Below are 26338 nucleotides of genomic sequence, written 5' to 3' on the forward strand. Positions count from 1 at the left end.
ATTCAGAGAATGGAACAAAAAAATCTCACGATTCATCTGGGCAGGGAAAAGACCAAGGATAAAATATGCAACTCTTCAGATTCCCAAGGACAAAGGCGGGTTAGCCCTACCAAACCTCTTAGAATATTATTATGCTGCCCAAACTCGGCCTTTGGTGTATTGGTGTGACCCTGAGTATACTGCAAGGTGGAAAGAAATAGAATTAAAAAGAGAGGGATACCACATCCAAAGTATGATTGCAAACAGGGACATGTTTAAAAAATATAAGAATATGCTTGATCCAATTACTAGACTCACTCTGGAAATCTGGTTCACAGTGATTAGGAAATACAAGTTAGAAAGTGAAACAAAAATTTTGAGCTGGCTGATTGGTGACTCTAAATTTAAACCAGGGGTAATGGATAGTAGCTATGAACAATGGATAGACAAGGGGATTACAGCAATTTGTACAATAATGGATCGGGGTAAAATTAAAAGTTTCCAAAAACTGAAGAGGGAATATGGACTGGAGGATTGCGACCTGTTTAGATATTACCAAGTTAGAGACTTCTTTGACAAAGAGATAAAACCAGATCTTCCCCAGGAGTTGAATAAAGTAACTATAACACTGTGTAATGCATATAGAAACATCACTGGAAGAGTGGTCTCGGCACTGTACCAAGGGCTAGAGAGGAGCAGAGGAACTACTACACTGTATGTGAGAGACAGATGGGTGAAAGAAAGTAAAATGCTGTTAACTGAAGAGGACTGGCTTAACATATGTGATGTACAGCGAACCACCACCAGCTCCAGGATGTGGAAGGAATTCTGTTGGAAAAATATGATCAGGTTCTTTATCACTCCCAAAAGAAAGAACAAAATTACAACTACACAACAAACATGCTGGAGACGGTGTGGAGAGCAGAATGCAGGTCACACTCATGTTTTTTGGGAATGTACTAAAATAAGAAACTATTGGAATGATGTGTGGGCAGAATTGAAAACGATACTGGGATATGAATTACCAAAGTCATGTGAGATATTATACCTGTGTAACCTGACAAAGGAAAATGTACAATACGAAGATGGATATCTGGCAAAAATTCTGTTGGCTGCGGCCAAGAAAGCAATTACCAGGAAATGGTGTAGAGAGGACCCTCCTACTCTGAGGAACTGGCTGGACATAGTGGAGGAGATAATCAACATGGAAAAATTTACTTATATATTGAGACTTCAACAAACAAAATTTGATAAGAAATGCGAGAAATGGATGGATTATAAAACCCAAAGCAGAGGCACCACTGAAAACTTGGACTGATGTCAGAGACAATTGAGGACTATTAATAACAAGTACCCCACTGACCTGTAATATGTTCTGTAATGTTGTGTTGTTTTGTCTTTGTTTTTTTTTTGCCAAAAATTAATAAAATTTGAGTTAAAAAAAAAAAAAGAAAATCAGCAATGACGCTTCTTATATGCTGAATGAGATTACACGACCTCACGTGACAGAGTTACCAAACATTTTATTACAAACTTAAAACAGTTTTAAGTGTCATCATTCTTTTAATAAACGGCAGCTTTATTATCACAATATTAAACAGAACAAGAAGCAGTAAGATGAGATTCTGAGGCAATTCAACTAAACTGTTAATGTATCTGGCAGGAAACTGGTGTCATCACTGCCAATCAACAGGACATCAAATTAAATTCCATTCACTGGCAGCCATTGATAAAGTCAAACCTAAATCTGTCAACAGATGGAATAAACATCTTTCAGATTTCCATGAACATCCACATCCAAAGGGCTTTGAGAGCTGAAGTGAAGTTATGAACAGTTGCAGGTTAGAGTAATCTCTCTTCATTGCATCACTTTTAATGTCTACAGCCTACAAATTAAAAAAAAGGTTGATTTTTTTTTTTTTTGAGCATCCAAGTCAACCAAAACTCAGGTCAGGAAACATTTATTCAGCCATTTCCACGTCTTCTGCCAGTTTCTGTACCATCTTCTCCTCCAGCTTTTTGGTTTGTCCTACATGCAGAGAAAGGGAGTGAATACACAAGTTTACATCATGGTCACCTGCTGTAGCACTTAATGTACAGTAGCAGTCAAAAGTTTGGACACATCTACTCATTCATAAATTTTTCTGTATTGTGACTATTTTCTACATTGTAGAACAATTCTGAAGACATCAAATCTAGGAAATAATTCCATATATGTTCCATATATTATGCAGTGAAAAACTAAATATAGTTCATATTTTAGTTTCTTTAGCATAGCCAGCTTTGACCTTGATGATGCATTGCACATTATCATAATAATGATAATTATTAAGTAAGTAAGTTAAGTAAGTCATTTATTATTATTATTAAGTAAGTCATTATCTTAACCAGCTTCATGAGGGAGTCACCTGGATTGCTTTTCAATTAACAGGTGCCTCGTCAAAAGTTAATTAGTGCAATTTCTTGCCTTCTTAATGTGTTTAAGATCAAATAGTAAATAATAAGAAAAAATAAAATACAGTAAATAGTCCTGTTCCACAACTGTAGTAATCCATATTATGTTAAGAACCGCTCAACTAAGTAAAAAGAAATGACATCCATCATTACTTTAAGATATGAAGTGTCTTTTAATTAATAAAAAGAAAGAAAAACCACTAAATTAGATGGTGTGTATAAACTTTTAACTATTGCTGTATTACACTCGAACTTTTCATACTAACACCAGTTGTGTGCGCACATTTCTATAATTTAATTTGAAAAAAAAAAGTCAGCCTGCATAATATAAATGACAGTCCGAGTATTAGACTATTCAGAGAAGCAGATAATCGCACTTTCTTCAGAAATGATTAAAAGGAACCACCTTAAATGAGACTTAAGTGCCAACACAATTTTAAATTTTTAGTTTCAGTCCAGTGTGTCATTATGTTTAATCTTTACAAGTCACAATACATGTTCATGGCTAAAGAAGTGTATTAATTATTCTTCAGAATAACAAGAAGCAAAAAAACATTTCCTTTTATTTTTCCATCTCAGAATTCTGTCAATGGTCTCACGAGTAATTCATCAAAATGATCACCTACAGGTGTGTGTTATGTCTCTACATAAAGGTAGAAATCAGCCATGTCAATAATGTTGAATCACATTTAATACACACGGAGCTCATCTTTATCCACGTCCACAGGAAACACGTTTTAGCACGTCACTCACCTGCATGCGATGCTCTGATGAGGTGGATATTTTTCTTGACTTCGTTGATGGCTTCCGTCTTCTCCAGCTCTTTGCCCTTCTTCAGTCTTTAAACAAAAGAGTTAAGAATTGTTTCAAAACAAAGATGTGTACGCAGTGCGTCCTGACATTTCTGTCCACTATGAAATAAAGCACCAAGTATTCTATTGTCCAACTCCTCTTTCTAATAAATCATTAAGATTTTAAAATCCAGATACGATCGGATTCACCTGTTCATGATAAAGCGAGCCTGTCGCTTCTGTTTGATTGTCTCTACCTTCTTCATGGCCTCCACTGGAAATGGAAAAACAAAGCCATTACTCCAATATGCTCTTTTGCTAAACAACACAAGCAAGTTAACTTAATATGTGAAGAATAAAACAGAGGGTGTGTGGTTCTAATGAACAGCAGAATGGTGTAATACCATTGTTTCTTTTAACAACACAGTAATTTTATTATACACTGAGTGACATCATTTATAGTATACAGTGCTATAGTTGATTGTTGAGGAACATCCGTGTTAGTTCCTGTTATCATTTACTTTATAACAGTTGTTAACAATAGCTCCCTCACTTTCTCTCTAAAAAAACAAAACAAAATAAAAACAAACTAAAATGCAACGAGTTTTTCTTTTTACCAGGAAATCACAGTGTTTCCTCTGTTCTGAAAACCCTCTCATGCAGAAAGCCTACAACTACAGCTTTACAAAGCAGTGAAAGCGGAGACTCCATCCATAAACTATAAACACACATCTCATCACCATATCAACATTTATCCATTTTCTTTTACTAAATAAAACATTTTCAAAACCTGTTTATTATTCATTGCAGATTACATTGGGCATCCGCTGTGCAAGTCCCTACGGAAGAAGGTACTAGAGAAATGATGTGTTCGCCCAAGCACTTCCTGTGATTTGAGTTACAGCCAGCACTACTGTCATAGCTGCTGTTATAGAACCTAAGCAACACCTTCTAACCAATCAGATTCGAGAACTCAACAGCATTGTGGAATAAATATCAATAATTACCCGTCTTGTTCCATAACTCTCTCTGGTATTTAACAGGAACATTTCTGCGCTTTTCAAACTCCAGTGAGTTGTCCTGAAAACACACAAACAATATGATCAGGATGACCTTTAAATGTCTCATTTTTAATTGTGTGCTGTTTTTGGGACCGTGCCTCTGAGACTTATATTAAATATCATTCACTGCCTAAAACAACATACCACTGTCAGTTCTTTGCCAGCAGCTTTTCTGAATGCTTTGGTCCACCTGGTCTTTCTTGGATTGCGCTTCTTCTTGAAGTTCTTGTGACATTTTGATCTGCAAAATTTAAATACCTGCAAGAGAAACAAATTCCCATGCAAATCTGAAGGCTATAGAGAAGTCTTAAGAAAATTCTTCATCTCATCTCATCTCATTATCTCTAGCCGCTTTATCCTGTTCTACAGGGTCGCAGGCAAGCTGGAGCCTATCCCAGCTGACTACGGGCGAAAGGCGGGGTACACCCTGGACAAGTCGCCAGGTCATCACAGGGCTGACACATAGATACAGACAACCATTCACACTCACATTCACACCTACGCTCAATTTAGAGTCACCAGTTAACCTAACCTGCATGTCTTTGGACTGTGGGGGAAACCGGAGCACCCGGAGGAAACCCACGCGGACACGGGGAGAACATGCAAACTCCACACAGAAAGGCCCTCGTTGGCCACGGGGCTCGAACCCGGACCTTCTTGCTGTGAGGCGACAGCGCTAACCACTACACCACCGTGCCGCCCTAAGAAAATTCTTATTATACACAACTAAAGAAACTTTCTTCAGTTGTGTATAATAAGAATTTTCTTAAGAATAGTAAATCAACCAACTGGATGAAACTTTTCAGGGGAAAAAAAAAGCCTAGAGGAGTGCGGTGTATACGGCAGGTACAGCTCTGTGCTCCCTAAGGACGAGGGGTGTAATGACTGGACCATTTGCAATGAAGGATTATGAACTGAAAATTATTGAAAAGGGACAGATGACTGGTGTCAAAAATAAAATTTGCTGAAACTAATGTGTAAATACTTTAATCGGCTAGCAAGGTGACTTGTATGGAAGCCCGTTTCCATCACCATAATAATAATTAGGGCCCGAGCACCGTTCAGTGCGAAGACCCTATTGTTTTTCGAAGGATTTTTTTTTTCTGTCGCGTTTGGCCTTATTTGATGCATTTCCCATGTATGAAAACTCATGAAATTTGATACACACATCAGTCACCGCTACTCAGCCACAGAGTTTTGGCCCCGGGCATGGCCCAGGGACGCCCCTTTTTCTATTTCCCATTGAAATGAATGGGTAGAACTTTGGAATGCTGATGTCATAAGGCCATTTGGAGTGAAATTACACATGGTCATTTTTAACATACTCCTCCTAGACGGTTCATCAAATTCATGTAAAACTTGGCAAACATGATGCCAAGATATTGCTGAAGTTGAATTGATAAGGGATTTTTGATATGTTGTAATAATATGACAAGATATTGCTGAATGTTGAACTTGATATCTTGTAATATGACTCTGATTCTGATACTCTCTGGCCAAGGAAAGAATAGGGTTTTGAATATGTGTGTTTTGACACATGATGAATTTTAACATGCTCCTCCTTGATGGTTCATGAGATTCATGTGAAATTTGTTATACGTGATGCCAAGATGTTGCTGATATTAAATTGCGAAGGGATTTTTGATATCTTGTAATAGGTTGAAATGGCCTTATGATTTTAATATCTTGCCACCTAAACAGGAAATGGGGCGGCACGGTGGTGTAGTGGTTAGCGCTGTTGCCTCACAGCAAGAAGGTCCGGGTTCGAGCCCCGTGGCCGGCAAGGGCCTTTCTGTGCGGAGTTTGCATGTTCTCCCCATGTCCGCGTGGGTTTCCTCCGGGTGCTCCGGTTTCCCCCACAGTCCAAAGACATGCAGGTTAGGTTAACTGGTGACTCTAAATTGACCGTAGGTGTGAATGTGAGTGTGAATGGTTGTATGTGTCTATGTGTCAGCCCTGTGATGACCTGGCGACTTGTCCAGGGTGTACCCCGCCTTTCGCCCGTAGTCAGCTGGGATAGGCTCCAGCTTGCCTGCGACCCTGCAGAACAGGATAAAGCGGCTAGAGATAATGAGATGAGATGAGATAAACAGGAAATGTGTCAGAAAGCCACAGTGTATGGTCGGACATTTCTTACTTCAATAGATATTATGATTATTATGATAACCTGATGCCCAATGGGCCTGCCTTTTATAGCGCCACCACCTGGCCAAGCAGGAAATGTGCCAGAAATTGGCAATGCCTTAACTGATTGATCTGACACTTTACAAAATATTGTGTATTATGATTGTGATGATATTTATGTGTAATTCAGATGCCTAGCACAGCACCACCATCTGGCCAAGCAGGAAATGGGGAAAAAATGTTCAATTCATTGATGGATTGATCTGAAACTTTACAAAATATTGGATGAGTCTGATGATGTAACATATACAGTTCTGTGCACACTCATACACTCACAGTCATATGCATATTTATGCATCCACACATACACTCTCACAAGTATGCACTCGCACACGCAACATCTATGAGCACACTCTCTTTTACACTCTCTCTCTCCCTCTGACAAACAGACACACACGCACACACACAATAATAGCGGCGCTCCAGCAGAGCACCATAACTAAGAAAAAAATGGTAAACCCATCGAGTCGATTTTTTGTGGTTTGTCCGTGTACCACCAGTCATACACACCACCTAGTGGTCAGTGTTAGTAATTACCAGTCATACACACCGCCTAGTGGCCAGTGCTAGCCAGTAAAGAAATAAAACAAAAGAGACTGGGGAGGATATAAGAAAATTCTACAATCCAGAAACAGATGGGAGCGCCACTTTTAGGCAGTGCCTAAATCTATATATTAGTGACCTGCCATCATTGTGCATTTTGTTGCAGACATATTAAAACTCTGCATGTACACACACACACTGCAGACACAGGAAAGCTAAGATGACTTAAGATTACAGCGTGAGATAGAGATAAGGAGACATATATAGTTTTGTACATATATAAATATACATTTTCTCTCACACACACACACACACACACACACACACACACACACACACACACACACACACACAGTCTTTGTCTGTCTATCTCTCATCCGTCAAGCAGTCATGGCATTTGCAACATGCACATCACCTTTGAACATTTGAAGAACGCTTTCAGATGCGCTCCAAACAGAATGGTAGAAGAAAATTCCCAGAATGCTTTGCAAACTGAGGCAGGGTAACATCGAACATGCTAATTGTGCGGGGGGGCTGAATGTAGCATATTTTGCAAATAATCATGTTAAAATCCTTTGTTGTCTAATGTAGAGGCAAAGGAATGTGTAATTGGGCTGGTATAAGAAGCATTTCAGAAAAATCTTGATCTGAACCCTTTAGAATTTTCTATATTTCTGCAAAAATATGGCATAAAACATCCTCAGATTTTCACACAAGTCCTAAAAGTAGATAAAGAGAACCCAGTTAAACAAATGAGACAAAAATATTATACTTGGTCATTTATTTATTGAGGAAAATGATCCAATATTACATATCTGTGAGTGGCAAAAGTATGTGAACCTTTGCTTTCAGTATCTGGTGTGACCCCCTTGTGCAGCAATAACTGCAACTAAACATTTGCGGTAACTGTTGATCAGTCCTGCACACCGGCTTGGAGGAATTTTAGCCCATTCCTCCATACAGAACAGCTTCAACTCTAGGATGTTGGTGGGTTTCCTCACATGAACTGCTCACTTCAGGTCCTTCCACAACATTTTGATTGGATTAAGGTCAGGACTTTAACTTGGCCATTCCAAAACATGAACTTTATTCTTCTTTAACCATTCTTTGGTAGAACGACTTGTGTGCTTAGGGTCGTTGTCTTGCTGCATGACCCACCTTCTCTTGAAATTCAGTTCGTGGACAGATGTCCTGACATTTTCCTTTAGAATTCCCTGGTATAATTCAGAATTCATTGCTCCATCAATGATGGCAAGCCGTCCTGGCCCAGATGCAGCAAAACAGGCCCAAAACACGATACTACCACCACCATGTTTCACAGATGGGATAAGGTTGTTATGCTGGAATGCAGTGTTTTCCTTTCTCCAAACTTAACGCTTCTCATTTAAACCAAATTGTTTAATTTTGGGCTCAGCCATCCACAAAACATTTTTCCAGTAGCCTTCTGGCTTGTCCATGTGATCTTTAGCAAACTGCAGACAAGCAGCAAGTTTTTTTGGAGAGCAGTGGCTTTCTCCTTGCAACCCTGCCATGCACACCATTGTTGTTCAGTGTTCTCCTGATGGTGGACTCATGAACATTAACATTAGCCAATGTGAGAGAGGCCTTCAGTTGCTTAGAAGTTACCCTGGGGTCCTTTGTGACCTCGCCAACTATTACACACCTTGCTCTTGGAGTGATCTTTGTTGGTCGACCACTCCTGGGGAGGGTAACAATGGTCTTGAATTTCCTCCATTTGTACACAATCTGTCTGACTGTGGATTGGTGGAGTCCAAACTCTTTAGAGATGGTTTTGTAACCTTTTCCAGCCTGATGAGCATCAACAACGCTTTTTCTGAGGTCCTCAGAAATCTCCTTTGTTCGTGCCATGATACACTTCCACAAACATGTGTTGTGAAGCTCAGACTTTGATAGATCCCTGTTCTTTAAATAAAACAGGGTGCCCACTCACACCTGATTTGTCATACAATTGATTGAAAACACCTGACTCTAATTTCACCTTCAAATTAACTGCTAATCCTAGAGGTTCACATACTTTTGCCAGTCACAGATATGTAATATTGGATCATTTTCCTCAATAAATAAATGACCAAGTATCATATTTTTGTCTAATTTGTTTAACTGGGTTCTCTTTATCTACTTTTAGGACTTGTGTGAAAATCTGAGGATGTTTTGGGTCATATTTATGCAGAAATATAGAAAATTCTAAAGGGTTCACAAACTTTCAAGCACCACTGTAAATGATGATTTGTGAGTGTTAGGTCAGAGATTCACCGTCTCTTCCTCTTGCCCCAACCGGTGTGATTACCCTCTCGCAGATCGGTCCCCTCGTGTCACCCAGAGCTCTGGGGCGAATCGCAAAGAAAGACAGGAACAAGAATATTTCACAGTCTTTATTCACAAGTCCCCGAAGACGAGAGAATACAGAAAGCTTTTATATGTGTGTGCGCGTGTGTGTGTGTGTGTGTGTGTGTGTGTGTGTGTGTGTGTGTGTGTGTGTGTGTGTGTGAGTGAGTGAGGGTGTGTGTGTGTGTGAGTAAGAGTGTGTGTGTGTCAGTGAGTGTGTATGTGTGTGTAGACCTTGGAATGTTCTTACACATTTCATATCAAAATGTTCTGATAGAATGTTCAGACAGATATCAAAGTTATCAATATTACGCACAGCCTATTCTTGATAGCACAGGGCAATATGTTCTTACGATAGTAATAGAATTTTAAACAAAAATACAGTTTCTAGCTGAACAGAGGGTCACAAAATAAATTAATGCCTTCTTGGTCAAGAATAAATCCTTTACAATTCCCCTCTTTGATACTAGATTACGACTAGTATCACACCCCAGTATTCTGATCATATATGTGATTACATTGAGAATTAGGAATTTGTCCCAAATACACGCTACTTCCTTCAGAGTAATTTGTTCTAAAACAGTGAGGGAAAATGAAATTGGAGGGCATATCGACCTGCAGAGTAGTGAGAACAGAGTCCTGTAAGACAATGCATGGGTTTCCATGCTAGATACTGAAGAAGTCTGGTTTAACATTGCATAATACAGAGCTCCAGAGCATAGAGGCAAAGGTGGACGTGTAATAATAGTAGAAGGCGGCATCAGATGACAGACATAACAACTTTCATTCGTGTGCGCTCGTGCAGTCCAGTTAGCGAATTGCCAAAAGATGTTGTCTCGAGGTCCAGCTCGAGCGGGTAACCCTGCTCCGAGCAGCAGTAGAGTGGCCACGAAGCTTGTGATGAGGATTTTCATGGTTGTAGTGAGGGTGATTGGTCCCAGACGGGGCGCGAGATCTCTTCCCCTCTTTGTTCACGGCTTCTTGCAGGAAGTGATCTGAAGAGCCTCAGCTCCTACTTAGTCCCTGTACAGAGTTTAGAGAGGAGAAAGACTAGAGAGGGACACAGAGAAAACATTAGTGGCAAACATATCATTCTGACACAGCTTTGTTATGGAGCCTTCTTCAATCGCGTGGCATGGATCCACTGTGGAAAAAGGTCAGTTAGAACAGCAGTACGAGTAATGGCGACTATTTCTGCAGGCTCACTATATCTAGGTTCTCCCATTTGCCCAAATCGTTTAAAAAGTTGCACCAGCACCTTGTCTCCCACGTGAAAGGGGTGTGTGGGTGCTGCTGGTGGAGACAATATTGTACTATTGACCTTGGTACAAATTTTATGCAACTTATCTATAAGGGCTGCAGAATAATCGTCCATATGTGTTTTCAAATCAGAGGTACCCAGAGACAGAGTTCCCTTCTTCCAGGGGAGAGGGAAAGGTCTTCCAAAAATAATTTCATAGGGGGAGTATCCCCCTAGGCTAGGTCTTGGTGTCATACGAATTTCAACCAGAGTGGCTGGCAAGAAGTCTACCCAATTATTTGAACCTGTGGCCTGCATGGGCTTAGTTAGTTTGTCTTTCAATGTCTGATTAGTATGTTCTACAATACCAGAGGATTGAGGATGGTACGGAATGTGAAAACGCCAGTTTAGTGAGAGGTACTTACAAAGGTTTTGTGTGAATTTCGAGGTAAAAGAGGTACCTTTGTCTGAGTCTATGGTGTCTGGAACCCCATAACAAGGTATTATTTCTTTTGCCAGAATACGAGTAACTACCTTCGTGTTTTCTCAAGAACAGGGAAAGGCTTCTACCCATTTGGAGAATTTGTAGTATGTATGATTTCAGACAGGCAATCATGATCAATGTCATCCAGAGTGTCATCCTGAGAATTAAGGAGGTGTGTGAGAGCATGACCTACAGTATCGAAAGAGGATGTGGCACGAATTTCGAGATTGTTAGTAGAACAGAGAATGGTTTCATATCCAGAGCGGCGCTGCGTAGTCATATGTTGGGTCTGTAAATTTTGCAACACCTGTTTAACTTGATGTGATGAGTGCAAGATCAGTGGGTGAGACAAAACCAATTTTTCCGCGTCTAAAACCATCAGAGCACATGCAGCGACAGCCCTTAGACACGCAGGTAAGCCTTGAGCAACAGTGTCTAACGGTTTAGATAAAAATGCACAAGGACGCATCCCTCCCCCCATGCTCCCAGGCCAACACCGCAGAGGCTGTGCCTTGGTGTTCACAGGCATAGAGATGGAAGGGCTTGGAGTAGTCGGGTAGACCATTAAAGGCCTATCCATTCCATATCGTCCGTGGTTTTTAAAGGCAAAAGTATGGAGGTTTAAAATTCAGCAAACAGTTAATCAGAATAGTTCAAAATTGTTCAAAATTAGGAGGAACATGAATGAACTGAAATGAACAAAACAAATTTTAGATTTAACAGATTACACTTACTTGTCTTCTGCTCAAAACTGACTCTTTTTTCTTAATGGGAGGAGTGGTGCTGATGCATACTAACTGAACCTGTCAGCCACTTCTCCATCCTTGTTGTTTCACTTTCAGTAAATTAAAAAAATCGCCACGAACACGAGCTAGTTAGGATTAGCATATTATATGTTCAGAATTTTCGTTTGCTTGTTTTCAGGTCTGCCTGCCTGTTTGCCTGTGAGGCAGAGATTTGTGAGGTGACCAGGGCCGCTGACAGCTTTGGCTGGGCCCGGGACAAAACGCTCTGAATGGGCCCCCCCTGGGACAACCCACACGCAAACCCACCTCTCTTATCCCAGTCTCTACTCACTCCAACCCTTAAATGACAGTTATTCAAAAAACATTCAACCGGTCAACAACCATTTCATTTTAGCATTTCAACATTTTTACAGTTTTAACATTTTAACATTTCCTTAGTCTGCAACTATTCAGGTGCGAAATGCAATGCGCCGGACTTTTGTTGTGGCAAAGTCGTCAATAAGGTCATTGAAGTCCAGCTTTTTCGCAAGTTCGTGCTCTATAGAGAGCATTGCCAGCCCATTGAGCTGAACATGGAAGAACATAGTATACTGTGCATGCGTACTGTCCAGTGTGAAAAGCAGAGAAGAACACACCGCTCGAGAAACAGCGGGATATGATTGCGGGCTAATGTGAATATTCTTAGCTTCAATCAGATATATGAAACACAATGTTATTAAGCCGTTGTGGTTATGAAATGATTCAATGCCCTGTGCGTTTGATATGGTGTTCAGTGTGACTTGCTCTCCCCTCGTTTGTAACATGAATTGCATGCCGCGCGTGCCTTGGTTGGGGTTACTTTACGGGGCTGGAAAAAGTTGGCTGTGTCTTTAGGGTGACCACCAACATGAGTCTGTAAGTTGGGACACTTGTGTCCAAAAGTGAGGACAAAGGCCCTAAAGTTAGGACACCGTCGCTTTACGGGAGGTAAGAAAAACTTATAAAAAAATGTATGAAGTCAATATATATTTTTTAACTTGGAACACCTATCAAAAAGAGAAATGTGGAAAATGATGGTCAATTCCATGTCAACAAGAAACAAAACATCACTGTAAAGAGTTGTGTCCATCTATAGACACTGAAAAAACAGTCTTTGCCATGCCATAGGCCAACATATTTATTCACTTGAAAATGACCATCAAAAAGAAAAAAAAATGAAAAATCGAAAAATGAGTCAAGAAACATGTAGGCCTACTGTCATTTAGCCTACTATACTGGCCTTGGCTTATCCACAGGAATGCTCATCCAAAAAAAATCAAAAAGAAAAACATGAAAAATGACAGTCAACCATGTCATTTACATTTGCCCTATAACCTTACCTGTCAACTTTTGCAGAGCAGTCTAAACTCCTGTACGAGTGATGGTGTTTAATGGTGTGGAACAATTTAGTCAGCTCAGCAGCAGTGGTTTTGTCATCGATTGGGGGTGGTAGAGCTGGGGCAAAAAATGATGCTAAAGATGACTGTCCAGCACTGCTGGCATTCTCTCTGTGGCGGTCTGTGTCCGCGTGTCTGTCTATCGCACCTTTCCCTCTGCTCCCCACATCAATGTCAATGCGACAGAGCTTGCAGAAGGCGAAGTGTTCTCCTTTTTGGCTCTTGCCAACAAAACGATGCTCTAAGCACCAAGCATTTTTAAAGGATGTCTTTCGTTTCGGCATGAGTATTGTTCAACAGCATGCGTGCCAACATTCATAGGTTTTTCCGTACAAACATTCGCACTGCGTGCGCAGCTTGGAGGAGCAAAAATCAGTTAATCGCGTGAGCGCAGCTTTTGAGTGTCAGCAGCTTCCAGACAATCAGAGGCTGCAGAGGCTCCATCAGCTGCACGCAGCGCGAATGTTTGTATACGAGAAATCCCTGTAGGCTATCTTTGCCTGTATGTCATCGCAGAATAGCAAGTGTAAATAATGGGCGGGGATTTGTGACGATTGATGCAACGGTGGTGGCTGAGGGTCCGAAATGAGGACAAAATGTAAAAAGTGAGGATGCGTGACAGACGTCCGGACAGACGGCTCTAAAACCGGACTGTCCGGACGAAATCCGGACGAATGGTCACCTGCTGCATCGTCCGAATCTTTTTTAAAATATTTATGCAGTGAGCCCCTGAGTCTCTTGGTTTCGTCCTCTCTTTTTCTCTTTTCTTTTCTTTTCTTTTCTGTGCTCTTACCTGATCAGGAGTATCCCAGACGAGCCCCCAAAACTGTTAGGTCAGAGATTCACCATCTCTTCCTCTTGCCCCAACTGGAGCGATTACCCTCTCGCAGATCGGTCCCCTCGTGTCACCCAGAGCTCTGGGGCGAATCGCGAAGAAAGACAGGAACAAGAATATTTCACAGTCTTTATTCACAAGTCCCCGAAGACAAGAGAATACAGAAAGCTTTTATATGTGTGTGCGTGTGTGTGTGAGTGAGGGTGTGTGTGTGAGTGTGTGTGTGTGTGTGTGTGTGTGTGTGTGTGTGTGTGTAGACCTTGGAATGTTCTTACACATTTCATATCAATAATAAGCAGAATGTACACTAGTTATTATACGCGTTATTACACTATTTATTAACATATTACACTCGTTATTACACATGCGTTACTTACACTTTGTTATTACACTCGTTATTACACATGCGTTATTACATTGTTATTACACATGTGTAATTACATTGTTATTACATTGTTATTACACATGCATTATTACATTGTAGTTACATTGTTATTACACATGCGTTATTACATTATTATTACACATGCGTTATTACACTGTTATTACACATGCGTTATTACATTGTTATTACACTTGCGTTATTACATTGTTATTACACTTGTTATTACACATGCATTATTACATTATTACATTGTAATTTACACTAGTTATTATATGCGTTATTACACTATTTATTAACATATTACACTCGTTATTACACATGCGTTACTTACACTTTGTTATTACACATGCATTATTACATTGTAGTTACATTGTTATTACACATGCGTTATTACATTATTACACATGCGTTATTACATTGTTATTACACATGCGTTATTACATTGTTATTACACATGCGTAGTTACATTGTTATTACACATGCGTTATTACATTGTTATTACACATGCGTTATTACATTGTTATTACACATGCGTTATTACACATGCGTTATTACATTATTACATTGTAATTTACCCTAGTTATTATACGCGTTATTACACTATTTACCAACATATTACACTCGTTATTACACATGTGTTACTTACACAGTTATTACACCCGTTATTACACATGCATTATTACATTGCAATAACGCATGTGTAATAACACATGCGTTATTGCATTGTTATTACACGCGCGTTATTACATTGTTATTACACATGCATTATTACATTATTACACTCGTTATTACACATGCGTTATTACATTGTTATTACACATGCGTTATTACAGAGTTGAGATAATATATACACACACACAAGTGCCTGTATCTTCAAGTGGTGCCATAGGTGGTGCCAAATGAAAGGTCATATGGGTTCCTATATGAGTTATAATGGAAAATGTGTTATTTTGACCAAAAGGTTGACCTTTCAGGTGACAACCTTCACCTTGACCTGATTAATCTACGGACCGTTGCCCACCTACCTTAAAAATTTGAAGTCAATCGGTGCAACCGTCTAGCTGCTAGATTGTTACTGTAACAGACACACACACACACACAAATAAACAAATGAAATTTTGAAAGAAAACTTTCAAAATTGAATTTTGACAAATTCTTCAGGGCTGTGAAAAAGCTGCTGCTGTTTTACAGGCAGTGAATTGAGCATGTGCACAGTGATGATCACTACTATAGTGTGTTTGATGGAAGAAACTGAGAATGATATAGCCGACCCCAGTTCCCTGATTTACAAGATAAAGCTGTGCTTATTTACCAGATCTGTACTTGGCCTCCAGACTTGAAAGAGCTCCTGCAGAGCTTGCACATCCTCAATAGCATCATGAGCTCTGTAGGGTTTTTGGAGGAAATGCTGGACCAGGAAGGCTGAGAATATTTCTCAAGTGTAAACATCTCTCTACTGAGCAGCAATGTAGGTAACCTGACACTACGTACTCAAACTCACCCAGCAGATATAAATTGAAGGTTCGCATAATGCGTAATAACGAGTGTAATAACGCATGTGTAATAACGCATGTGTAATAACAATGTAATAACACATGTGTAATAACAATGTAATAACGCATCGCAGGCAAGCATCCCAGCTGACTACGGGCAAAAGGCGGGGTACACCCTGGACAAGTCACCTAGTCATCACAGAGCTGAAACATTCACACTCTCATTCACACCTACAGTCAATTTAGAGTCACCAAAATAAAGACCTGCATGTCTGTGGTGGAAACCAGAGCACCCGGAGGAAACCCATGCGGACACGGGGAGAACATACAAACTCTGCAAAGTAAGGTCCTCGCCAGCCACAGGGCTCAAAACTGGACATTCTTGCTGTGAGGCAACAGCGATTCTAATAACGAGTGTAATTACATTGGGGTTTCTTTGTTACCCAGGCGAGGTAACAAAGAAACCCCACCAAAAACAATACTTCGCTCCCTGGTGAACTACATTATACATATAATCATACATAATATATAGGCATAACAAACGGGTGTAATAAAATTACACTCATTATTACGTTGTTATTACACGCGTTATTTCACTCATGCTTGTTATTACAAGCATTGAAATAACGCATGTAATAACAATGTAATAATGTGTAATTACAAGTGCAATAACAATGTAATAACTAACATTTGTAATAATGTGTAATTACAAGTGCAATAACAAAACTAACGCGTGTAATAATGCAATGAAATAATTCGTGTAATTACAAGTGCAATAATGTAATCAGAGTGTAATTACAAGTGTAATTACAATATAATGTGTGTGTAATAACGAGTGTAATAATGTAATAACAATGTAATTACAGGTGTAATAACGAGTGTATTTACAAATTAATAATGCGTGTATAATAATATAATAATGAGTGTATTTACAATGTAATAACGAGTGTAATTACAATGTACTTTCCACGTCATTCAGGAGTTCTAACACGTGTTTGAGATTGGAAAACTTGAAATGGAGGTCAAAAGAGCAAACATCAATTAATGTCTGTCAAAATCATGGACTGTACAAGGAAGTAAACAAAGACATACTCTTCATAAATTTTTTTTTAATGTGATCATTATAACTAAAGCACCAAATACTGCACAAGAGATTTGATACTGGTCACTGTGAAGCTTTACTTCCCCGTTTCAAAAGGTTCTGCAAATATTATTATTCAAACTAACTTATGGTTAAATAGACCAAACAAGTCCCCACACAACCACATTTATTCCACAAGCACTGTATTCTGTTCTAAACATGTGGATTTTTATCTATTATCTAAAATGTGGATGTGAATATATTTCAGCATATTCTGCTCTAAAAATGTGGATTTTATTCTTGAAAATCAGCAATGACGCTTCTTATATGCTGAATGAGATTACACGACCTCACGTGACAGAGTTACCAAACATTTTATTACAAACTTAATACAGTTTTAAGTGTCATCATTCTTTTAATAAACAGGAGCTTTATTATCACAATATTAAACAGAACAAGAAGCAGTAAGATGAGATTCTGAGGCAATTCAACTAAACTGTTAATGTATCTGGCAGGAAACTGGTGTCATCACTGCCAATCAACAGGACATCAAATTAAATTCCATTCACTGGCAGCCATTGATAAAGTCAAACCTAAATCTGTCAACAGATGGAATAAATCTTTCAGATTTTCATGAACATGAACAGAGCTGAAGTGAAGTTATGAACAGTTGCAGGTTAGAGTAATCTCTCTTCACTGCATCACTTTTAATGTCTACAGCCTACAAATACAAAAAAAGGTTGATTTTTTTTTTTTTGAGCATCCAAGTCAACCAAAACTCAGGTCAGGAAACATTTATTCAGCCATTTCCACATCTTCTGCCAGTTTCTGTACCATCTTCTCCTCCAGCTTTTTGGTTTGTCCTACATACAGAGAAAGGGAGTGAATACACAAGTTTACATCATGGTCACCTGCTGTAGCACTTAAAAAATGTACAGTAGCAGTCAAAAGTTTGGACACACCTACTCATTCATAAATTTTTCTGTATTGTGACTATTTTCTACATTGTAGAACAATTCTGAAGACATCAAATCTAGGAAATAATTCCATATATGTTCATATATTATGCAGTGAAAAACTAAATATACAGCCCCGATTCCAAAAAAGTTGGGACAAAGTACAAATTGTAAATAAAAATGGAATGCAATAATTTACAAATCTCAAAAACTGATATTGTACTCACAATAGAACATAGACAACATATCAAATGTTGAAAGTGAGACATTTTGAAATTTCATGCCAAATATTGGCTCATTTGAAATTTCATGACAGCAACACATCTCAACAAAGTTGGGACAGGGCAATAAGAGGCTGGAAAAGTTAAAAGGTACAAAAAAGGAACAGCTGGAGGACCAAATTGCAGCTCATTAGGTCAATTGGCAATAGGTCATTAACATGACTGGGTATAAAAAGAGCATCTTGGAGTGGCAGCGGCTCTCAGAAGTAAAGATGGGAAGAGGATCACTGCAAAGAGTTTGAACATATCATCTCCAGTGCATAATATCATCAAAAGATTCAGAGAATCTGGAAGAATCTGTGCGTAAGGGTCAAGGCCGGAAAACCATACTGGGTGCCCGTGATCTTCGGGCCCTTAGACGGCACTGCATCACATACAGGCATGCTTCTGTATTGGAAATCACAAAATGGGCTCAGGAATATTTCCAAAGAACATTATCTGTAAACACAATTCACCGTGCCATCCGCCGTTGCCAGCTAAAACTCTATAGTTCAAAGAAGAAGCCGTATCTAAACATGATCCAGAAGCGCAGACGTCTTCTCTGGGCCAAGGCTCGTTTAAAATGGACTGTGGCAAAGTGGAAAACTGTTCTGTGGTCAGACAAATCAAAATTTGAAGTTCTTTATGGAAATCAGGGACGCCGTGTCATTCGGACTAAAGAGGAGAAGGACGACCCAAGTTGTTATCAGCGCTCAGTTCAGAAGCCTGCATCTCTGATGGAATGGGGTTGCATTAGTGCGTGTAGCATGGGCAGCTTACACATCTGGAAAGACACCATCAATGCTGAAAGGTATATCCAGGTTCTAGAGCAACATATGCTCCCATCCAGACGACGTCTCTTTCAGGGAAGACCTTGCATTTTCCAACATGACAATGCCAAATCACATACTGCATCAATTACAGCATCAAGGCTGCGTAGAAGAAGGGTCCGGGTACTGAACTGCCCAGCCTGCAATCCAGATCTTTCACCCATAGAAAACATTTGGCGCATCATAAAACGGAAGATACGACAAAAAAGACCTAAGACAGTTGAGCAACTAGAATCCTACATTAGACAAGAATGGGTTAACATTCCTATCCCTAAACTTGAGCAACTTGTCTCCTCAGTCCCCAGACGTTTACAGACTGCTGTAAAGAGAAAAGGGGATGTCTCACAGTGGGAAACATGGCCTTGTCCCAACTTTGAGATGTGTTGTTGGCATGAAATTTAAAATCACCTAATTTTTCTCTTTAAATGATACATTTTCTCAGTTTAAACATTTGATATGTCATCTATGTTCTATTCTGAATAAAATATGGAATTTTGAAACTTCCACATCATTGCATTCCGTTTTTATTTACGATTTGTACTTTGTCCCAACCTTTTTGGAATCGGAGTTGTAGTTCATATTTTAGATTCTTCAGCAGAGCCAGCGTTTACCTTGATGACGCATTGCACAATTAACAGGTGCCTCGTCAAAAGTTAATTAGTGCAATTTATTGCCTTCTTAATGCGTTTGAGATCAAATAGTAAATAATAAAAAAATAAAATACAGTAAATAGCCCTGTTCCACAACTGTAGTAATCCATATTATGTTAAGAACCGCACAACTAAGTAAAAATAAATGACGTCCATCATTACTTTAAGATATGAAGTGTCTTTTAATTCAGTCCAGTGTGTCATTATGTTTAATCTTTACAAGTCACAATACATGTTCATGGCTAAAGAAGTGTATTAATTATTCTTCAGAATAACAAGAAGAAAAAAAACATTTCCTTTTATTTTTCCATCTCAGAATTCTGTCAATGGTCTCACGAGTAATTCATCAAAATGATCACCTACAGGTGTGTGTTATGTCTCTACATAAAGGTAGAAATCAGCCATGTCAATAATGTTGAATCACATTTAATACACACGGAGCTCATCTTTATCCACGTCCACAGGAAACACGTTTTAGCACGTCACTCACCTGCATGCGATGCTCTGATGAGGTGGATATTTTTCTTGACTTCGTTGATGGCTTCCGTCTTCTCCAGCTCTTTGCCCTTCTTCAGTCTTTAAACAAAAGAGTTAAGAATTGTTTCAAAACAAAGATGTGTACGCAGTGCGTCCTGACATTTCTGTCCACTATGAAATAAAGCACCAAGTATTCTATTGTCCAACTCCTCTTTCTAATAAATCATTAAGATTTTAAAATCCAGATACGATCGGATTCACCTGTTCATGATAAAGCGAGCCTGTCGCTTCTGTTTGATTGTCTCTACCTTCTTCATGGCCTCCACTGGAAATGGAAAAACAAAGCCATTACTCCAATATGCTCTTTTGCTAAACAACACAAGCAAGTTAACTTAATATGTGAAGAATAAAACAGAGGGTGTGTGGTTCTAATGAACAGCAGAATGGTGTAATACCATTGTTTCTTTTAACAACACAGTAATTTTATTATACACTGAGTGACATCATTTATAGTATACAGTGCTATAGTTGATTGTTGAGGAACATCCGTGTTAGTTCCTGTTATCATTTACTTTATAACAGTTGTTAACAATAGCTCCCTCACTTTCTCTCTAAAAAAACAAAACAAAATAAAAACAAACTAAAATGCAACGAGTTTTTCTTTTTACCAGGAAATCACAGTGTTTCCTCTGTTCTGAAAACCCTCTCATGCAGAAAGCCTACAACTACAGCTTTACAAAGCAGTGACAGCGGAGACTCCATCCATAAACTATAAACACACATCTCATCACCATATCAACATTTATCCATTTTCTTTTACTAAATAAAACATTTTCAAAACCTGTTTATTATTCATTGCAGATTACATTGGGCATCCGCTGTGCAAGTCCCTACGGAAGAAGGTACTAGAGAAATGATGTGTTCGCCCAAGCACTTCCTGTGATTTGAGTTACAGCCAGCACTACTGTCATAGCTGCTGTTATAGAACCTAGGCAACACCTTCTAACCAATCAGATTCGAGAACTCAACAGCATTGTGGAATAAATATCAATAATTACCCGTCTTGTTCCATAACTCTCTCTGGTATTTAACAGGAACATTTCTGCGCTTTTCAAACTCCAGTGAGTTGTCCTGAAAACACACAAACAATATGATCAGGATGACCTTTAAATGTCTCATTTTTAATTGTGTGCTGTTTTTGGGACCGTGCCTCTGAGACTTATATTAAATATCATTCACTGCCTAAAACAACATACCACTGTCAGTTCTTTGCCAGCAGCTTTTCTGAATGCTTTGGTCCACCTGGTCTTTCTTGGATTGCGCTTCTTCTTGAAGTTCTTGTGACATTTTGATCTGCAAAATTTAAATACCTGCAAGAGAAACAAATTCCCATGCAAATCTGAAGGCTATAGAGAAGTCTTAAGACAATTCTTATTATACACAACTAAAGAAACTTTCTTCAGTTGTGTATAATAAGAATTTTCTTAAGAATAGTAAATCAACCAACTGGATGAAACTTTTCAGGGGAAAAAAAAAGCCTAGAGGAGTGCGGTGTATACGGCAGGTACAGCTCTGTGCTCCCTAAGGACGAGGGGTGTAATGACTGGACCATTTGCAATGAAGGATTATGAACTGAAAATTATTGAAAAGGGACAGATGACTGGTGTCAAAAATAAAATTTGCTGAAACTAATGTGTAAATAGGGCGGCACGGTGGTGTAGTGGTTAGCGCTGTCGCCTCACAGCAAGAAGGTTCTGGGTTCGAGCCCAGTGGCTGACGGGCCCTTTCTGTGCGGAGTTTGCATGTTCTCCCCGTGTCCGCGTGGGTTTCCTCCGGGTGCTCTGGTTTCCCCCACAGTCCAAAGACATGCACGTTAGGTTAACTGGTGACTCTAAATTGACCGTAGGTGTGAATGTGAGTGTGAATGGTTGTCTGTGTCTATGTGTCAGCCCTGTGATGACCTGGCGACTTGTCCAGGGTGTACCCCGCCTTTCGCCCATAGTCAGCTGGGATAGGCTCCAGCTTGCCTGCGACCCTGTAGAAGGATAAAGCGGCTAGAGATAATGAGATGAGATAATGTGTAAATACTTTAATCGGCTAGCAAGGTGACTTGTATGGAAGCCCGTTTCCATCACCATAATAATAATAATAGATTGTTTTTTCATAATAATGGCTCTTATCCTCCCTCATATTAATGACTTATTGACTTAAGTTCTCATAATAATGACTTACTGTCTCATTATTATGAAAGTAAGTCATTATTAAGACATCATAATATCACAGCAGGGCTCGACATTAATGCTTGTCCGCTTGTCCGGGACAAGTGATACTTTATGTCAGACAAGTTCATCGTCTCAGTTACTTGTCCGATCGGACAAGTGCCAAAATACGCCGATATTCGGGTTACATATCAAATTTATCAGTTTATTCACATGATTTCCGAAGCATCTCACTCGACATATTGTTTTGATGAATTGCCGGATGTTTCTATTCGGAAAGAGCGATGTGCACATGCGCAATATTCCACTTGCGAAACCGGCCAATACCCCTTCGTGTATTTGAGCTGAAAAGTAAACGGTCATTTATGATTAGTTTTAATCGTGTTATACACGTGGATTTGTTGACATTTCTGTTGGCGGGATCATTATTCAACTGTATATTTATGTTGAGTATGTGGTAATTTCCAAATCTTTGAATTGTTGTTGTTGGTGGTGTTCATTATATAGCCGAGCGTGTGTGGCGGGGTGTGCTGGGCTTGGAATGTGCGCCTGCATGCGTGTGGATTGACAGGGAGTGCGGTAGGAGTGGGGAAAGTTATCTATGAAATACCAAGCTGTCAAATGGCTGCTAATTAGGTTACCGGCTATATTAATTAAATCAACAGTTACCGGAAACGTTTAGTTGCAGTTATTGCTGCACAAGGGGGTCACACCAGATACTGAAAGCAAAGGTTCACATACTTTTGCCACTCACAGATATGTAATATTGGATCATCCATCCATCATATGTAGCCGCTTATCCTGTCCTACAGGGTCGCAGGCAAGCTGGGTGAGAGGCGGGGTACACCCTGGACAAGTCGCCAGGTTATCGCAGGGCTGACACAGAGACAAACAACCATTCACACCTACGGTCAATTTAGAGTCACCAGTTAACCTAACCTGCATGTCTTTGGACTGTGGGGGAAACCGGAGCACCCGGAGGAAACCCACGCGGACACGGGGAGAACATGCAAACTCCGCACAGAAAGGCCCTCGCCGGCCTCAAACCCAGGACCTTCTTGCTGTAAGGTGACAGCTACACCACCCAATATTGGATCATTTTCCTCAATAAATAAATGACCAAGTATAATATTTTTGTCTCATTTGTTTAACTGGGTTCTCTTTATCTACTTTTAGGACTTGTGTGAAAATCTGATGTTTTCGGTCATATTTACACAGAAATATAGAAAATTCTAAAGGGTTCACAAACTTTCAAGCACCACTGTATTATATGGCACTCATTTGCTTTACAAGAATGTGTTTTGCTTCGGTCAAATTCCACTGAGAATTCCTCCTTTTTGTCGAACAAACAAATACCTGAAATATAAAATAATTGATGGTGTGTATGAAAAAGGCTTTGGACAAAATGGTATTGGACGGAACGACCTGTATACACGTTACTGAGTCTCAGCTTTATTAAGATGATTCATTTGAAAATAAAGCGAGCCGATTCAGCGAACCGACTCGTTCGTGAACGACTCCATGCTGGCTCGTGATGACGTCACGGCACTGACTGCTCAAGGAACACAGTGAAACGACAGGATCATGTCCGACTGCATGAGACAGACAGGCAGGCAGGCAGGCAGGCAACTGCACCGAGCAGAGCACAAAAACAGCGCGCTGCGGCACCAGCCTTACTGTTCGGCTGATATCGCGGCTCGTGCGGATGTTAAAGACGGGAAAATGGCCCCATTAGCTGTAATTACATGTTTCACAACCACAGCGAGTAAATAAACAGTTGTTTACCTTGCAGTCGTTGCGAATAAACATCATCCCGTGTCCGGGATAGATCGGTCCGGAACAAAAATAACACTTTTCAATACGCATTTTGAGTAAATATTTCTCCTGTTATCCGTCCATGTGTGTATGGTTCCGACAGGAACACTGAAAGGAACTGGTCTTGCGTCATTTCCTGTATTTGGGGCTCGTTGATCTTTTTTTCGCCCTCTGTAGCACAGGAGTGGAACTACAGCTTCAGCTTAACCTCGAAAGCTTTTTTCCTTCAGTCTCTGCAGGTTTTACAGTGGCATTTCTCATCTCATCTCATTATCTGTAACTGCTTATCCTGTTCTACAGGGTCGCAGGCAAGCTGGAGCCTATCCCAGCTGACTACGGGCGAAAGGCGGGGTACACCCTGGACAAGTCGCCAGGTCATCACAGGGCTGACACATAGACTAATGCTGCGTTCATGTGCTATGGGAAGATGATATTTTCCAGTTGGGAAGTGGTATTTACCAGTGTGTTGTGTTCACATGCTTTTGTTGTTGTTGACAAATTAAAGATGGTGGACCAGATTCAAGTTAGCAATAGTTAGTTAGCTATCGTTAGCAATAGCGTCTGCTCTGGATAGGTAAAAACAAACCATAACACATTTTTAAAGGAAACGGATTTCTAACGTATTATATTACACTTGCTAATGACGCAATATTGCATAGACACAAAAAACTACCCGCTAGTACTAGTAAAAAAAACTTTAGTAGCGTAAAATGCTTAACATTCAAGTGTCTTGTACCGCTCGCCGCCATGTTCAAAAGGTTAAAGTTCATCTCATCTCGGCAACTCGTGTATCAAAATTTTCTACGAGTTGCCCAGTGGAAAATACCACAAGAGGGGGCGTTCGTGTGTGCTTTCTATGTCGGCGTTTGGTATTTACCATAATTCCCATAGCACATGAACGCAGCAACAGACAACCATTCACACTCACATTCACACCTACGGTCAATTTAGAGTCACCAATTAACCTAACCTGCATGTCTTTGGGGGAAACCGGAGCACCCGGAGGAAACCCACGCGGACAACATGCAAAGAAAAGGCACACAGAAAGGCTCTCGCCAGCCACGGGGCTCAAACCCGGACCTTCTTGCTGTGAGACGACAGCGCTAACCACTACACCACCGTGCCGCCCTCAGTGGCATTTATTAAATAATAAAATGACATCAATCCAGTCTCAGCAGCAGTCATGGAAGGGTGAAGCCTTGAAATGTCCAGTTAAGTCAAGACAAGTTTATTTATATAGCGCTTTTAACAATAAACATTGTCGCAAAGCAGCTTTACAGAATTTGAACGACTTAAAATATGAGCTAATTTTATCCCTAATCTATCCCCAATGAGCACGCCTGTGGCAATGGTGGCAAGGAAAAACTCCCTCAGACAACACAAGGAAGAAACCTCGAGAGGAACCAGACTCAAAAGGGAACCCATCCTCATCTGGGCAACAACAGACAACATGACTATAACATTAATAGTCCTAACATAAAGTTAGCTTCGTTGATGCTATAAACCCCCCGCCGACAGAAACCCGAGGGCAAAACCATTCACGACAACCGCAGTCCCAAAGTCAGCAAGTCAACTGCAGTCCCCAGCCACAAAAGCACCACTGCAAGAGTCCAGAGCGTCCTCCAGGCGCGAACCCCAACTGTTCACATGGGGCCGCCCTCCACAGGAGCGATGCGATAAGACTCCAACCAGACACAGGGCACCAGGATGGATCAGGCAGGTCCGAGGAGCAGTTAACTATGTTGATAAATGGTTCAGGCTGTGAGTGCACACTAGTGGCCCCTAGTGGTTAAAAGAATATGAGCCTGTGCAGCAAAATGTTAGATTACAGACCTGTAACATTTGTACAGGGTGGCACGATGGTGTGGTGGTTAGCACTGTCACCTCACAGCAAGAAGGTCCTGGGTTCAAGCCCAGCGGCCGATGAGGGCCTTTCTGTGTGGAGTTTGCATGCTCTCCCCGTGTCTGCGTGGGTTTTCTCTGGGTGCTCTGGTTTTCCCCACAGTCCAAAGACATGCAGGTTAGGCTAATTGGTGGCTCTAAATTGACCGTAGGTGTGAATGTGAGTGTGAATGGTTGTCTGTGTCTATGGGT

The 26338-nt window shown here is 40.2% G+C and overlaps 2 protein-coding genes and 1 long non-coding RNA gene across 3 annotated transcripts; 1 reads left to right on the forward strand and 2 right to left on the reverse strand.

Moving 5' to 3' along the window:
- Positions 1–1832: 1832 nt before the first annotated feature.
- On the reverse strand, positions 1833–16021 carry LOC132869706 (probable ribosome biogenesis protein RLP24). Its single transcript, XM_060903045.1, has 7 exons — positions 15965–16021; positions 15776–15871; positions 4430–4579; positions 4232–4304; positions 3435–3498; positions 3187–3272; positions 1833–2008 (listed from the first exon to the last, which is right to left on the reverse strand). The coding sequence occupies exons 1-7, from the start codon at positions 16019–16021 to the stop codon at positions 1941–1943; spliced, it is 594 nt and encodes a 197-aa protein (XP_060759028.1). The 3' UTR covers positions 1833–1940.
- Positions 16022–17048: 1027 nt separating this feature from the next.
- On the reverse strand, positions 17049–24359 carry LOC132881757 (probable ribosome biogenesis protein RLP24). Its single transcript, XM_060914600.1, has 6 exons — positions 24215–24359; positions 21467–21580; positions 21269–21341; positions 20472–20535; positions 20224–20309; positions 17049–17900 (listed from the first exon to the last, which is right to left on the reverse strand). The coding sequence occupies exons 1-6, from the start codon at positions 24293–24295 to the stop codon at positions 17833–17835; spliced, it is 486 nt and encodes a 161-aa protein (XP_060770583.1). The 5' UTR covers positions 24296–24359; the 3' UTR covers positions 17049–17832.
- On the forward strand, positions 20064–20416 carry LOC132881758 (uncharacterized). The gene is made up of 2 exons (XR_009654073.1): positions 20064–20098; positions 20198–20416. It is a non-coding gene; the product is annotated as an uncharacterized LOC132881758 (long non-coding RNA).
- Positions 24360–26338: the final 1979 nt, after the last annotated feature.

Source organism: Neoarius graeffei, chromosome 2, assembly GCF_027579695.1.
Source record: "Neoarius graeffei isolate fNeoGra1 chromosome 2, fNeoGra1.pri, whole genome shotgun sequence".
Classification (NCBI taxonomy): Eukaryota; Metazoa; Chordata; class Actinopteri; order Siluriformes; family Ariidae; genus Neoarius; species Neoarius graeffei.